The sequence below is a fragment of the Herpailurus yagouaroundi genome, unplaced genomic scaffold, assembly GCF_014898765.1.
Source record: "Herpailurus yagouaroundi ecotype Mexico unplaced genomic scaffold, PumYag 141, whole genome shotgun sequence".
Lineage (NCBI taxonomy): Eukaryota > Metazoa > Chordata > Mammalia > Carnivora > Felidae > Herpailurus > Herpailurus yagouaroundi.
Window position 1 is genome coordinate 65,058,086 of NW_024412396.1, and position 16,151 is coordinate 65,074,236.

Here is a 16,151-nt window from a genome sequence, read left to right on the forward strand (position 1 = left end):
GAGTGACAGATGAGCCCGCGGACTGGCCACCAGGGGGCGTGCTCACTCCTCATTGCCGAGACCCGCCCCGTCTGACTCCCCCAGAATGGTCAGCCCGTTGGGAGGCGAGGCTCAGAGAGAGAAGGACCTTGCCTTGCGGAGGTCACACGGCAGGGTCAGCCGCAGATGCTCCTACTTCCAACCCCCCGACTTCCAACCCGCCCCTGCAGTCCCCTCTCTGTGTAGAGAGGAGCCGGGGGCCCAGAGAGGGCATTGGACTTGTCCGAGGCCACTCAGCCCCTCGGCGCCTTGCAAGCTCCCAGCGTCGGGGTGGGGGTGAGACGGGATTGAGACGGGATGCCCCCCACCCCCGGTGACGCAAGACCCCTCCGTCTCCCTCCCGCAGGACTTCATCTGCGTGTCGTACCTGGAGCCCGAGCGGCAGTCGCGGACGCTGGCGTCGCGGACCGACACGCTGGCCGAGGCGCTGTGCGCTCAGTGCGCGGAGAAATTCGAGGTGCTGCAGCCCCAGGACTACCGGCTCTTCGTGCTGGTCGACGGGCGCTGCTTCCAGCTGGCGGACGAGGCGCTGCCCCACCGCATCAAGGGCTACCTGCTGCGCAGCGAGCCCAAGCGCGACTTCCACTTTGTGTACCGACCCCTGGATGGCGGCGGAGGCGGCGGGGGCCCGCCCTGCCTCGTGGTGCGGGAGCCCAACTTCCTTTGAGGCCGGGGCTCCCCCCGCCCCTCCAGTGGCAGCGTTCAAAGCCTGGCTGGCGCGGAAGCGGGCAGACTGGGCTCCGGCTCGCTCACCAAGCCCCCAACACGTGCATGCAGGAGCCCCCCATCTGAACACGCGCACACTCCCAACGTGGATGGGATGCCCACCTGGCACACTCATTTGCAACATACCGAGCATGCGTAGGCCAACACAGCAGAGAAGATCCTGTGAGGAGCGCTCGAGGGGCCAAGTTCTTCGTTAGACACAAGGGGAGACTGAGGCTCAGAGAGAGAAGGGACTCTCCAGCCAGCTGCGGCAAACAGAGCCCAAGCCTGGCCCCCTGTTCACTCACAGCCCTTCAGGCTCCTTCTGCTCCAGCCCCGGCCCGCCCAGTCCTGTCTTTTGTGGGAAGGGCTGACTTTCCCCAGGACTGTCCTTAGGAGGAGCGGCCTGGCCACAGCTGCCCACCGCGCCCCCAGGACGGAGCTGGACGTTTTGGCCCCTCCCAGCATCTCAGGAGCATTTCTCAGGGTGTGCGTTGAGACAAGCCCCCCCATCCCTACACCGACCGGAGACTGCCCTCAGCTACCAGTGCCCGCAGTGGCCCTCCCGCCCCCCAGGTTCTGAGTCCCTCCGGAAGCAGCCAGACAAACACCAGGTCCACCAAGTAAAGGCCGGCTCAGCGTCTACAAGGACAAGTTCCGCTTCGGCCACAGGAGAACACTGACAGAGCCCTTTCCCTGGTGGGCACGCCCCAGGGCTGTGGCAATGTGGCCAGAGACGCCGTGTGGGGAGAATTTAATAAAAGCCCTTTTAAAAATGGCATCTTTTTTCCTCAAGAGGCTTGAGCCCTGCTCAGCCGGCCAGACCGCCCCCCCCCATGAATGCCTAACTCCCTTCCCAGATGGGGTTCGGAAGACCTCCCCCTCCTTTCTCCCGAAGGCCCTGTCTTTTGACAGAATCTGCAGTGTGCTATCAACCATCCTCAGCTCCCATGGCCGTGGCCCCTGTCTGCCCCTCGGCCTGGTCATCTGTTGCCTCCCCCACCCCACCCTTGGTTCCCGTCATTCCCACCTCTGTATCATTTCAAAAATGATCTCACACCTTCCTGCTTCTGCTTCTTATCCCTGGAATACCATTTCCTGGAGTCACTGGTCAAACTCCTATTCATCCTTCAAAGCCCATCTCCTCTAGGAAGACTCCTCTGACTTCCTAGGCTGGCAAGAGAGTCCTTATACACGTTTCCACAGCCCCCCAGGCTCATCTCCTCACGAGAGATAGCAAACTGCTCTTGTCTGTTGATACTTCTGCTCTGTCCTCCAGATTCCAACCATTCACATCTGTGTCGTCCACGCTGATTAAAAATATGTATCTGTTGAGTGCCTGTTAACTGTCAGCACTCTTCTAGGCCTCGGGAAACAGAGAATAAAACAGACAAAGTTCGAACGGAGCCCCAGCGTGAACGGCAATGAGCAGTGTGCCCAGGGAAGGATGGCTGGACTCGCCCGAATTAAACCCCTGGGCATCAGCCAGCTCGTTTAGCCAGTCAACAAACAGCTGTTGGGCTCTGGGCTCTGGCTCCAGGCCAGCCCGGTGTGAGATACAGGATTGCTTCAGGATGCTGCTGGCCGGCAGGACTTTCCAGGCTGGGGGTGAGCGTAGATGGGCAAATGTACAGAAACCGAGGGTAGCCAGGCACGGTCCCAGGTTGCCCCTCCCGTCCCCTTCCTGGGGTTCCAGTCCCCACAGCCCTGAGCTGAGCTTGCGATGCGGCCTTGTACCCCCAGCTGTAAGTGCCCACCGCCTCCGACAAGGCCCGAGGCAGTTGGGGAAAGTAGAGGGAGCCTTTTGCCCAAGGCGGGGCCTCAACATGGGGTGGGTTTGGGATTCAGAGGGTGGATTGGGTCCTAGCGCAGCCCTGGGGTCTTATGTCCAGCTCCCAGGAAGGGCAGAAGCAGCCAGAGAGTTGGGCTGACGGGGCCGCTGTAAGATCAGTGCGAGTGTGTGTGTGTGGGTGTGTGCAGGGCCCAGCATCCTCAGGCCAATGCCGGGATTCACCCAGGAGAGGCCAGAAGGCAGGAGGGGTGGGGCTGCCCGGACTCCCTGTTGTCTAGATGTCTCTGCCCACAGGGAGGTGTGATCGGACAAGGACAGGGGTGCGGGCCTCATCCAGGGCGTCACACACGCTGAGCCCTCAGGGGAAGCCTGGCACTGGTTAGTGATTCCCCAGCATTCTTTTATTTAATCTGCAAACAGCCCCTGCAGGGAGGTATTTGCAGATGAGGACATCGAGGCTCGAAGAAGGGGGCAAGTGAGTCTGCTTGGGCTGCATAGCAAAATACCACAGACTGGGGGGCGTAAACAACACATTTGTTTTCTCACAGTTCTGGGGGCCGTAAGTCTGAGACCAAGGGGTCAGCAGGATTGAGTTCTTGGCTCACAGATGGCCGCGTCTCGCCGTGTCCTCATGTGGCCTTTGTTCTCTTGCATGAGCCCCCCTCTGTCTCCTCCTCTAAGGACACCAGTCCTATTAGATTAGGGACCCACCCTTCTGACCTAATTTACATTAATGCCCTCTTTTCGTGTATATATATATATTTATATTTTGGGAGAGCACAAGCAGGGAGGGGCAGGGAGATGGGGACAGAGGATCCGAAGTGGGCTCTGTGCCGACAGGCTGACAGCAGTGAGTCCGATGCGGGGCTCGAACTCACAAACCGTGAGATCAGGATCTGAGCCAAAGTTGGACGCTCAACCGACAGAGCCATCCAGGCGCCCCAACCTTACTCCCCTCCTTAAAGGCCCTGTGTCCAAATACAGTCACTTTCTGAGATACTCGGGGTTAGGGCTTCCACATAGGAACTTTGGGAGGACACAATTCAGCTGATAACAGGGTGTTGTACCCAAGCTTGTGCAGTCAGAGGTTTGAACTCAGGGCTGACCTACCCCAAAACCTAAGGCTCTTTTTCCTGACCCACACAGCATCACAAGTGACTTGTTGGTAGAAAACCAGTCATCAAACCTTGCCTGTTAGGTCCCAGCTCTGGGTGAACTTGCCTCAGGCAGCCAGCCATGGTGAGTGTCACAGGGTGGCCCCGAGCAAGCGGTCAGGAGTCCAGAGCTGTGCATCAGTGTGTGTGTGTGTGTGTGTGTGTGTGTCCAAGGGTGACAGGGACAAAGAATGTGACAGGGGCTCATCTGTCTCCTCTCTGGCATGTGTCCCCTCTCCCCTTGGCAGGCTGGCTCCCTCTTCTGCTTTCACTGGCCTTCAGCCTGAGGCTGGAGCTGGGGCCAGCCTTGGAGAAAGCAGCCACCAGCTTTCTGCAGAGAGACTGAGTCACGCCCGGGTCCTGCTACTCCTGCTTCTCCCAGGCCTCCCAGTGACAGCTGGGTACAAAGTCCTGCCCATCGAGAAAAAATCTCAAACAGGCCCTGAAGATGCCTGGCCCGTGATGGCCTCACAACACCTTAAGGTGGCGTATCCGATTTGCCCAACTATGAGCTGGAGGGACGAGGGGCGGGCCTACAGGAGAGATGCGCAGAGAACAGAGGCCCTGAGAGGGAAGAGGGGCAGAGAGAGGGGGAGAGAGCCGTCTGGCTGCAGCAGACACCCCCCCTCCCCGGTCCCCTACTACAGACACACCCATCTTCCCACTTGGCAGGCCGAGGCTGTGTCCAGAAGTCTTGGCACACATTTGCAGACGCGATTGCTGTGTATGCCCTCAGTTGGCCTGGATTCCGGGACTGGAGCTGCCTCCTGCTGGGCAGTGTCATCTGGGAGGAAGTGGGCAGCAGCTGTGGCAGGAACCAGGCCCTTCCTTCGCAGGAAGGCTATATAGAAGTGGGTTCTGGGGACGAAAGTGCCAGCTCACAGCGGTGGCTTCCCCTCTTCCCCAGGCATCACGCGATTTGCCGGGAAACATTCTTTTCTGTGGAAGGCTCTCCAGGAATCCTTTCAGCCCACGCAACCCTAAGCCAAAAGGAAACTCCAACATCTGTTTGCTTTCAAAGTCAGAAAAACCTGCTGAGCAGTAAGGGTGGGAAGAACCTCAGCTGCAGCCAGGAGACCTGGGCTCCAGCCCAGCTGGGAGCCCTCAGCAAGTCACGGAACATTTCCAGCTCCCTCTTTTTTTTTTTTTTTAATGTTTATTTACTTTTGAGAGATAGAGACAGGGCACAAGCGGGGGAGAGGCAGAGAGAGAGGGAGACACAGAATCTGAAGCAGGCTCCAGGCTCCGAGCCGTCAGCACAGAGCCGGACACGGGGCTCGAACTCACGAACCGCGAGATCATGACCTGAGCTGAAGTCGGATGCTTAACCGACTGAGCCACCCAGGCACCCTTCCCTGCTCTTAAAATGAGCGTTTATATCCCGATTTCCCAGGCTTGTGGCAGGGACCACACAAACTCCTGCCGGGGGGGTCCGGGGCCGGGAGGACAAGCAAGGGAAGCCTCAGATCTTTTTGAAAAGGTAAATAAATTGAGGGCTTGCATATATGGGCCGGGAGGTCATTCACGGCCAAGGTTGCACAGCTGAGGTGATTAAGTGGACTGAAATTCAATCTGGACTCCAAGATTGGCTACTCCTTGGAACAGCACCATGTCCGCTCAGAAGAAGAGATGCCTTTTCCAAATCTATACGAAGGCACTCTATGGTCTATAGGGTAGAGGTGAGCTCAAATCTGGGGGTTGCTGAGCCATGCACTGATTTTCAGCTTAGTGTGACCAGTTGGATGACAGCAGTAAGCACAGGATGCTCTGGGGCCTGAGGGAGTGGAGGGTAACCCACTTGGATGAAGCAAAGAGGGCTCCCTGGAGACAGGGATATTTGAGCTGGGTCTTGAAGGATAAGGAGCTGGCCGAGGGCAGGAGGGACTAGAACTGCAACATCACCAGGAGACAGTCCGTATGTCCCTTGCATTTCCACATGTCTAGTGACGGGTCATTGACAGCTTTTATTCTAGTCATCTTTTTAAGAGTATTTGAATAGCCTTGAATTATATAGTTTCTCCCTCTGGGGAAGAAGGCAGATTTTTTTTTTTTTTTTTCCTGACCAGGAAAATGAAATACTCTCTCTCACCTTGGAAGACAGTGTCTCCCTCCAGGGCAAGAGTTGCACAGGTTTGCTAGCAGCATTTTTGAAAAGATCAGGGAGTTTTCCTAAGCTCAAGATTTCTCAGCCATGACCCAGACCCCACTGTGTACACAGCATCCGCCTGGGCCCACCTTGGCCTCCGTACACATGGTGGGAAGGGAGGATGGAAGCAAATGTGAAGCTCATGCAACCTGAGTGTGGGGAGTAACATAAAGTCCTTTGTCTCTGCCCCAGGGGTCTCCTATCTTCTGCCAGCACCTATGAAACTGCGGCAAGTGACCTTGTTAGCTTGCAAGTGGGGTAAATTCTCAGACCCACAGTTCTTTTTCCTTTTAATGTATTTTATTTATTTATTTATTTTTAAAATTTTTTTAACGTTTTATTTATTTTTGAGACAGAGAGAGACAGAGCATGAACGGGGGAGGGGCAGAGAGAGAGAGAGACACAGAATTGGAAGCAGGCTCCAGGCTCTGAGCCATCAGCCCAGAGCCCGATGCAGGGCTCGAACTCACGGACCGCGAGATCGTGACCTGAGCTGAAGTCGGATGCTTAACCGACTGAGCCACCCAGGCGCCCCTGTATTTTATTTATTTTTGAGAGCGAGAGAGAACGTGAGCAGGGCAGGAGCAGAGAGAGAGGGGGATAGAGGATCTGAAGCAGGCTCTGTGCTAACACCAGAGAGCCTGATGTGGGGCTCGAACCTACCAACTGTGAGATCATGACCTGAGCTGAAGTCAGACCGAGGTGACCCAACCCAGACAGTTCTTGACAAAGATAAGAAAATTAAAAACCTCAGAAAAAAACGAAACTGAAGAATGCTGTATGCAGGGTAACCGGTCATTTCAAGGTGGCCTGAGGCCAGGGGAAGTGCGAGATGGAGCGGGGCCCAGCCCTGAGTAATCCTGGTTGGCACCACAAGGAGTGTGGGAAGTTTCCACTCTCCTGTAGCGGCACTGGAAGGGGGCCAGGCAGGAGGCAGGGGGTCTACAGAAGCCAGCCGCAGGAACCTAGGGCAGAGGTGAGGTCTGGACTGGGAGGGGGTTGGGGACGGGCAGGTTAAACCTGAGAAGCATTGAGGAGGCAGCGGCAAGCAGGATGCGCTGGACGGTGTGAGGGAGAGGAAGGGTCCTAGGTGGGCCTCTGGATTCCGGGCTTGCACGCAGCGGTGGAGGGATGTGCTCTCCACTGAGCTCGAGGGGCACACAGGCTTGAGGGGGTACCCGACTGCCCCAGCTTCAACAGAGTACAGCGGATTGAAATCCATTAGATGTGTTTACATCCATGAGTTCAAAATATTTAGAAAGTTTACTGGGTCACCTTTTGAGGGGGAGAGGGAACCAATTCAAACACACATAGCAGAGAAGTTATTGCAGCTAATAAAGGAGAAGAAAATGATAGAATTTTACCAGTTTGCAATCCTCTGATGAATTAATGGATAGAGTCACTGAGCGTCAACTACTATGAGAAAGGAGTAGGGGCGCCTGGGTGGCTCAGCCAGTTGTGTTCGACTCTTGGTTTCGGCTCAGGTCATGATCTCACAGTTTGTGGGTTCGAGCCCTGCATCGGGCTCCATGCTGGCAATGAGGAGCCTGCTTGGGATTCTGTCTCCCTTTCTCTCTGCCCCTCCCCTGCTTGCTCTCTGTAAATAAACTTTTTTTTTTTTAAAGGAACAAACTTCAGCCGGCGTGCCTCCTGAGCAAAGAGCACAGCCTGCTTTCATCCTTTGCCAAAAGGAGCCAACCTGAGCATGCTTGAGCTGCTGATTTGTAGGGGACACGGAGGAGTGAGCCGGGAGCATGCTTAACACCATAGCATGCAGTCATCAAAACCCAGGCTGAGAAACTCTACCACTCAATAGCCTGGGTTCAACAGAAGCTGGAAAGAGATGGGGAGGAAATCTGTAGGTTAAAGGAGCTGAAAAGACATTTACCGTTTTTGTTAAGTGGGCAAGAGCGAACAGTGTCTGGGGACGCACATGTGTGAACGCCACAAAGAACACAGGAGAGTGGTCATGGTGGGGGGGGGGGCCGCGGGGCACAAGGCCGTGACCGGGATGGAACAGGAGGGGCTTCTGGATGGCTGGTGTGGTTTATGCGTCGACGTGGAGTGAGCCACGGCGCCCAGATATCTGGTCAAATGTGATTCTGGATGTTTGTTGCCAAGGTGTCCTTTGGATGTAATGACCAACAGGGAAATTGGTAAGACTTTGAGCAAAGGGGATCGTCCTCTGTAATGTAGGTGGGTCCCATCCAATCAGTGGAAGGCCTGCCTGGAGCGAAGTCTGGAGCAAGAAGGAATCTACCTGCAGACAGCTTTTGTACTTACGCTGCAACCCCCCCCGCCCCCCCACCCCGGGTCTCCAGTCTGCTATTGGTTCTGTTTCTGCAGACGACTTTGACTACTACAGCTGGTAAAGTTCAGTTTCTTGACTTCGGTGATAGTTACAAGGCTGTTCACCTTATAATTCACTAAGCAACATATTTGTTTTGCATGGTCTCCTATACATTTCTATAATGAAAAGGTTAAAAAAAAAAAGTCTAATTTGCATATAGGTATGTTAATAGAGAGGAAGGGGATTCTTGATGAATACCAAACTGCTCTTTGGGATTTATGGGGAGGAAAAGAGATGGCCACAATTTGCTCTGAATATTTTTGTGTTATGTGACTCTTATGCCAGAACATGTCTCTACGTTTTGGATGTAATTACAAAAAAAAAAAAAAAAAAAAAAAAAGGCTGATCTTAGTTGTGACACACATGGAAAGTTCAACCTCATTAGAAATTGAACAGAAAATTACAATATGAGGCACAGAGAGCCCATTTCTACTGGGGGCCTGTGGAACCACAAGAGGAAGGGAGAAAAAAGAAACCAAAGCACTGTGAACTATGCAATTGCTGTTTATTTCAGAAACAAAATATAGCTGTTCTTAACCCTTAGGACCATGAATGCTGTTGGAGTTTCTGTATTTATTCAGTAGATAAAACATATTTTCATTCTCCAGAGGACAAATGGAGAACAAGAGTATCACAGTTCGTGGAAACAGAAGAACAGAGCTTCTTCCCACCTGTATCTTGAGGCCTTTTTAAAGTACTCCTTTTAAAAGTTCTCCTTTTCAGTGCTCACGTTTCTTTGAACATCAGCCAGCCCTCCGTTTCCCCCATCACTGACCATTCGTGACGACACACACACTATGCTTCGTGTACTTGTTACCTAACACCCTAGGGCTCCCCCAAATCTGTAGGATGGTAAGAGTTCGTTCTTTATCCTGAGGTCCTTTGATAGCCGGAGGACAACCTCGCTGAGAAAGGGTAATCTGTGCTGATAGAAAGTGGGCCCATTACAGACAAAAGTTAACACCTAGAATTTGTCACGGGCATAACCCTTCTGGCCAGTGTCCCAACGTCCGATCCATAACTCCAAACTTTAAAGGCATCCGTCAGGGGTGCCCGGGTGGCTCAGTCAGTTAAGCGTCCAATTTTGGTTCAGGTCTCATGGCTCGTGGGTTCAAACCCCACGTTGGGCTCTATGCTGACAGCTCAGAGCCTGGAACCTGCTTCAGATTCTGTGTCTCCCTCTCTCTCTGCCCCTGCCCTGCTCACGTTCTGTCTCTCTCTCTCTCAAAAATAAACATTAAAAAAATTTTTTAAGGGCATCAATCACTGTTAAGTAAGACAGGTCTCACTTCATAAAGACAGGTGGTCATGAATATCGGGGTTTACTTAGTGTTTCGCATTTGCTTTCTCTCTAGCTAGCTAGCTACACAGCATCTGGCTATATGGCTTGTTTTTAAAAACAGCATCACTGAAATGTAACGAGTAAACTGCATAATTCCACTGAACGTGTACAATTCTGGGGCTTTTTTGTATTTTCAGAGTTGTGCGAATATAAAACATTTTTAGTCACCGCTAAAAAGAAATCTGCATAGCCATCAGCTACAGCTCCTTTCCCGTTCTCTGCTCGCCCCACTGCCTGGCGCCATTCACCCACTTTCTGCTTCTATAGACTTGCTTATTCTGGACAAATAGATACGAATGGAATCGTGTAGCACATGGTCTTTGGTGACTGATAACTTGGCTTAACTTTCCCACATAAAGAGCTTCGTTCCGTTTTAATGCTCTGTGATATTCCGCTGCGTGGATATGGTTAGTGTTACTTACGTGTCTTTAGCGAGCCCGACGTTGGGTACCTCCCAGTGTGGGGCACTGGGCCAAGAAAACAACAGTAACTTGGGCAGTCTCCGCCCTCCAGGAGCTGAGACACCCCCTCCCCAGTAAAGGCAGATCTTGATAGGTGCTGTAAGAGATACAAATCAACACAGAAAGGGGAGAGGACCTTCGAAGAGGGGGTCAGGGGGCCATGAGGAAGTGGAAGAAGGTTCAAGGGAGACATGGCACTTCAGATACACCTAGAGAACCTACCACACGCAGGAAAAGGCACTCTGGGGCAAGAGGACCAGTAAGTAGCAAAGGCACAGGAGGCTGAGAAATCCGAGAAGTACAGAGGGGCAGGAAGGGCAGAGCCGTGGGAAGGGGTGAGGGAGCTGAGGCCCAGAGCATACACTAACCAAGTCAGGGGCCTGAAATTAATACTCAGATTCCATTATAAAATTTTATTTTTTGAGATTTGCCCATTATTGATAAATAAGATACAAAAGCAATCAAAAATCATGAGATTTCCTAAAAATAGTTTTCCATTTGGGGCATACATCCCTCTTCAATAAAATCACCCTACCTGCTTCAAATTCCGCAGAGCAGACTTTCACTGGCTACAGAGGCCCCAGTGAACTTCCTGCTCCTTCAAACCAATGAGCACAAACACCTCCCAAGAAGCAATTATACTCAACAGAGCTTTCCCCACACCAATCTGTGGTTTTATCGGAGCATCACACGGGACCTGCAGGAGGCTGGGGAAGTAGGCAGCGGTGAGCAGGTCTCTGTGCAAGGCCTAGAGGGTGGCCCGGGAATGTCCGCGCTCCCCAGGAGGGCCTGGGAGGCTGGCCTCCCTCTTGTTCTACCTCTTCTGCCCGGATTAGCACGCATTCTGAGCGGCAGTGTTCCCACGTGGAAACCCATCAGGAAGGCAGTGTTTCAGTAGTAATGCAGGCACACCTTGTCCATGGACAATTTTATTCTGTGCAAAACAGGAAGAAGAAGTTGGTGATCCATGTCAACTCTGAAGAAAATTAACACAAACCTAATCCAACCTGGAACAGGTCATCCTTTATGACGGACCCACCCAACAATTATCTCACGGAGGATGCATCAGTTTTGGATTCCTCTCCCGTGAGAGGGGGTGGCTGGCAGAAGTCAAAGTGTCCACTTGCAGAAAAGGTTTAGCAATGCTGCTTGCTTCTGCTTTTGGACTGACACTGACCCCGCAAGGCCCAGGGCTGGCTCACCTGTCAATCGGATAAGGTTTTTCACAAAGGTTGACCAGCACGTACAGATGTCTCAAAGCATACTCGTACTAGAGGAAAACACCAAAAAAGACATCGTCAAACACCGTCACCACCACACAAGCACCTTCTAACCTGGGAATATCCCACTGTTGTGGTTTTGGGGGTAAAGCACCTCGATCTGTGCCTCTTGAGCTTCTTCAGCTCATGGATGCCCCCCTCCACTTTTCGGTAATCTGGAGAAGATTCATGGGCTCCCTCTCCTGTGAAAAATGCAGCGCTGCCTGAGGGCTGGCGAGCCTCCCGGAGCGTTCTCGGTGCCGGGCCAGGCCTCCTGACTGAAGAGTCCACATGGCCCTGCTCCCTTCTATTACCTAGGACCCCCCCACCCCGCCCACCTGGCTTTTGGTTCTGGGAACCTCATTCTGGGAGGGACGCACTGACGAGAGAGGGATGGGGAGTGGATACCAAACTGGATGGCACGCAACAGGTAAGACTGAAATAACCGGGATGTTTATCTTGAAAAACCTTCAGGAGAATCTGAGAACTCGCATGGGGAAGAAGGAGCAGATTCATTTGGTGTGATTCCAGAGCACAAAAGAGTAACACCACCAGGGCTCAGTTGGTTAAGCGTCCGACTTCGGCTCAGGTCATGATCTCACAGTTCGTGGGTTCAGGCCCCGCTGAACAGCTGTGCTGACAGCTGGGAGCCTGGAGCCTGTTTCAGATTCTATGTCTCCCTCTCTCTCTGCCCCTCCCCTGCTCACACTCTGTCTCTCTGTGTCTCTCAATAGTGAATAAACGTTTAAAAAAAAAAAATTAAGAATGGATCTTGAGAAGTAAAATTTCTACAAACTTGTAATACATTTATTTTTAGTAAAGTTAAAAAGTATTACATATAAGCAGGAAGGTGTACAAATCAAGGGCATAGCTCAGTGAAATTTGAAAAAGTGAATATATGTGTATAACCACCACAGATGGTCCATCATCCTAGGAACCCGAGAACCTCCTAGAAGGTCCTTCCCAGTCATTAATTGTACTCTTCCCCAAAGGTAAGCAGTAATTACCAACACCAAAGATTCATTTTGCCTGTTTTTGAATTTTATGTAAATGGAGTGATGCTGTATATACATTTTTGGGTCCGTGTCTTTTGCTCAGTATTGTATTTGTGAGGTTCATCCATGTGGTATGTTGCAGGAGCTTGTTCATTTTCACGGTTGTACAGTATTTCATTATATGAATATACCACATTTGTCAGTGCTGTTTTTTTTTTTTTTTTTTTTTTTTTTTTAATCAGTGCTACAATTGAGGGACATGTCTGTTCTAGTATTTGGCTATTTCGAATAGTGCTATTAGGAATGTACTTGTACTTGACTCGTAGTACAGAAGTGTGGACACTTCTGTTCAGCATATACTCAGGAGTGGGATTGCTGGGTTATAGAGCAGGCCTAACTACAAATCTACCATAAATGGTACCAGTTTTCCACAGACGGTGACCAATTTCCACTCCCAACAGCAACGAATGAGACTTCCATTCGCACCTCGTCATGACCGGGAGTCATCGTTTGCTGTCTTTTTCATTTTAGCCATTCTGTTAGATTTGCCTTTTTCGTCTTTTGTTTTGTTTGTTTGTTTGCATTTCCCTGATAAATAATGAGGGACTGCGCCTGTTTTGTTGTGTGTGTGGCTATTTGGGTATCTTTCTTTGTGAAGTTTTTATTTAGCTCCTTTGCTCATTTCTCACCTGGCTGTGTTTGTGTCTTTCATAAAAATTCATTAGCATTAAAAATACCTATATAAAAAAAAATTTTTTTAAAAGAGTGACACCACCAGGAGACAGTGCATTTATTAAATGAGGGGGACATTTTTAATCATTTAATAGGTAAGAAAAATACTTCCTTTACAAAGGTAAATAAATGAAAAAATAAAATCGAGAGCTTCCAAGTAATGGAGAGCTACATCCGAAGTGCCAAGGACTCTATCTCTGGAAGCATTCAAGCATGACCAGGTGTGCCCGTCACGGCCCGACAAAGCTTTCTACGAGGACGGAAACGTTCTACAAAATTCTCCAGTTCGGCAGCCGCCGGCCGCCTGTGGCAACTGTACAACTGAAATGTGACCGATCCCACTGAGAAACTAAGCGTTACATCTCACTGCGTTTGAATTAATTTAATTCATTTAAGTTGAAATGTAAGTAGCCATACGAGGCTGGCAATTACCGTACCAAAGAGCACAGCTCTAAAGCAGAAGTCGGCGAACTTTTTCTGTAAAGGGCCGGATTGGAAATATTTCAGGCTTTGTGGGCCGTATGAACTACTCGATTCTGCTGCAGTGTGAATGCAGCCATAGACACGATGCCACAATCAGAGCAGGGCTGTGTTCCAATATAACCATTTATAAAAATGGGCTGCGGGTAGGATCTGGCCCGTGGGCCGGTTTGCTGACCCCCTTCCGTAGGAGGATCCCGGCATCACGTAGCGCTGACCACAGGCGCCTTCCACCTGACGTTCTACAATCTGCAGAAGCTTGTTACCTTGTCCTCCACGGGCCAGCACCTGACTCCAACAATAAGGCTTGGGGAGGGGTCAGAACAGACCCGAAAGGGAAAAAGCCTATGTGACCGGTGTTTGGCCGGGACAGCACAAGTGTACAGAGAAGGAATGCGCCTTCAGTCAAATATAAGTGGGAGTTGAGTCATGACTGGTAAGCTCCTACCCACAAAACAACTGAGTGTGTCTGGGGCCAGGATTTATGGTCAGTGAATTTGGCTGAACTTCCTCCTCTTGTCCCCATCAAAGGCCTCTGAATGAGTCCATTGTTTCCTCAGCCTGGATGGAACCTTCTACAAGGCAACGCATCCCACGTGATTTCTAGTGGACAACCTTAATTTAGCTTCAGGGGTTGAAGACACAGGGAAAGGCTAAGTTGACCCAGGGGAGGCAGGGTGCAGCAGCCAGCGGCCGCCGGGGGTCCGGGCTTACCGTGGGTGAGTGCCAGTTGAAGCAGCGTGTGCGGAAGTGAGACACGGCTGCCTGGTAGCAGTCATGCGCCGTGAGCTCGGCCCTCTCAGACAGCAGCCCCTCTGCCTCAGCACCGGACCTCGCAATCAAGGAGACGATCTTTTGCACTGACTTCTCAATGACATGCCTAGCCTGTGAAGAAACACATCTTTTCAAAATGTACCTTACTTAACGCAGTTTCTCTTGGAACCCTGGATCAGGTTAGGAGCCCATTTAAAGGCTTCTCTTCGTGCAACTTCTAACCCAGGATGTCGAAAGAGATGCCAACAGAGGCGTCCTACAGAAGGCAAGAGGTTGTGCACGTGAGGCTTCTGGAACAGCTAGAAGCCTTTAGAAATACCCTGCCTTTCCGATGTCTTCTCGCACAACGTTAACATTTAAATCTAAATACCTGAAGAGCAGGCATGGCCCACTCTGAGAAGAGGAGGGGGACGTAGCAATTGTGTCAAAGTAGACTGTTGTCCCACAAACGGTGCAGTGTGTTCACAGGCACTTTGCCTCTTCCAGAAACCACCAGACAGATAGAGGGGCACAGAGCAGGGCATCGTTTCCTTCCCAAATGATGAATAAAAAAAAATACCTTCGCACAAAATGAGTTTATTACTGCTATTTCTAAATCGGTTAATATTTTTAAAATCTCAGTGTTCAGGGGCTCCTGGATGGCTCAGTGGGTTGAGCATCCGACTTTGGCTCAGGTCATGATCTCATGGTCCGGGGGTTCAAGTCCCACATCAGGCTCTGTGCTGACAGCTCGGAGCCTGGAGCCTGCTTTGGATTCTGTGTCTGCCTCTCTCTCTGCCCCTCCCCTGCTCACACTCTGTCTCTCTCTCTCTCTCAAAAATAAATAAACATTAAAAAAAAATTTTTAATCTAGTGTTCAAGTAGCAAAATAAAAATGTCTTCTAGGGGAGCCTGGGTGGCGCAGTCGGTTAAGCGTCCGACTTCAGCCAGGTCACGATCTCGCAGTCCGGGAGTTCGAGCCCCGCGTCAGGCTCTGGGCTGATGGCTCAGAGCCTGGAGCCTGTTTCCGATTCTGTGTCTCCCTCTCTCTCTGCCCCTCCCCTGTTCATGCTCTGTCTCTCTCTGTCCCAAAAATAAACGTTGAAAAAAAAAAAATTTAAAAATGTCTTCTAAGCAACTAGGTATAAAAGGGAAACACCCACATGCCATGACTTCTTGGCAGGATACAGGACAGAAAAAGAGGTCAAGGTCAGCTTACTAATGAACAATGAAGATGAGGACAGCCGCTGCTCACTCCTCTGTTACAGAGCACAGACTAGTCTCCTTTCCCACATACCCCCATGTGCCAGGCGGAGTGGCCCCAGAGTGCTGTCACCTGGCTCCAACAATGCTGGATAACTGTCAGGAGGCAGAGACCAAGTTCATACATGCTGCCCGGTGAGGCTGGGAGCAGTATCCGGAGATGGTTCCTTTAACCACTACTTACGTCCAGATGTCTGTGGATCTTCTCCACGAGCTTCCTGGACTCCTGAAGATCATTGGTGCTCATCAGCTTCCTTTTCATGATGGTGAGGGGCACCTCAGGGCTTGGGGTGAGGTCAAGGTCCTTGACCGGAGGCAGGGAGATGGGAGAACTGGCTTTGTGTTTCATACCCTGAAACTGCATCACCTTCATGGAAGAGATCGACTGAGGAGAGAGGGAGAGAACCAGTCTGAGTGGGAAGAGTGGATGTGCCACACATACCCTGGGTCCCGCCTCTCCGTGGGAGGCTCACAGTTCACACCACGTGGTTTCAGGACCACCGAACAGCCACAGTTGCAGCCGGAAAACAGAGGCTTGGCCCTCAGCAGTGAGCAACGCAACACATTTGAGCTCCTGAAATCCACCGATGATGAACTTCAAAAATACCCAGCATCTAGGAGCACCTGAGTGGCTCAGTCAGTTAAGCGTCCGACTTTGGCTCAGGTCATGATCTCATGCC

At 51.4% G+C, this 16,151-nt stretch overlaps 2 protein-coding genes across 3 annotated transcripts in view; one reads left to right on the forward strand and one right to left on the reverse strand.

Annotated features, from left to right (window-relative positions):
* The window catches only part of RIN3 (Ras and Rab interactor 3), a 124,583-nt gene extending 123,060 nt beyond the window's left edge, over positions 1-1,523 (forward strand). For both annotated transcript variants that reach the window (XM_040478064.1, XM_040478063.1), the window contains exon 10: positions 386-1,523. In XM_040478064.1, the coding sequence (XP_040333998.1) occupies positions 386-706 (321 nt within the window). In that variant the 3' untranslated portion in view covers positions 707-1,523. The remainder of the gene's footprint in view (positions 1-385) is intronic.
* An 8,859-nt stretch (positions 1,524-10,382) lies between these two features.
* LGMN (legumain) overlaps positions 10,383-16,151 on the reverse strand; it is a 35,830-nt gene continuing 30,061 nt past the window's right edge. The window contains exons 11-14 of the mRNA XM_040478067.1: positions 15,656-15,856; positions 14,170-14,340; positions 11,192-11,259; positions 10,383-10,923 (exon numbers count right to left, since the gene is read on the reverse strand). Coding sequence (XP_040334001.1) covers positions 10,881-10,923; positions 11,192-11,259; positions 14,170-14,340; positions 15,656-15,856 — 483 coding nt within the window. The 3' untranslated portion in view covers positions 10,383-10,880. The remainder of the gene's footprint in view (positions 10,924-11,191; positions 11,260-14,169; positions 14,341-15,655; positions 15,857-16,151) is intronic.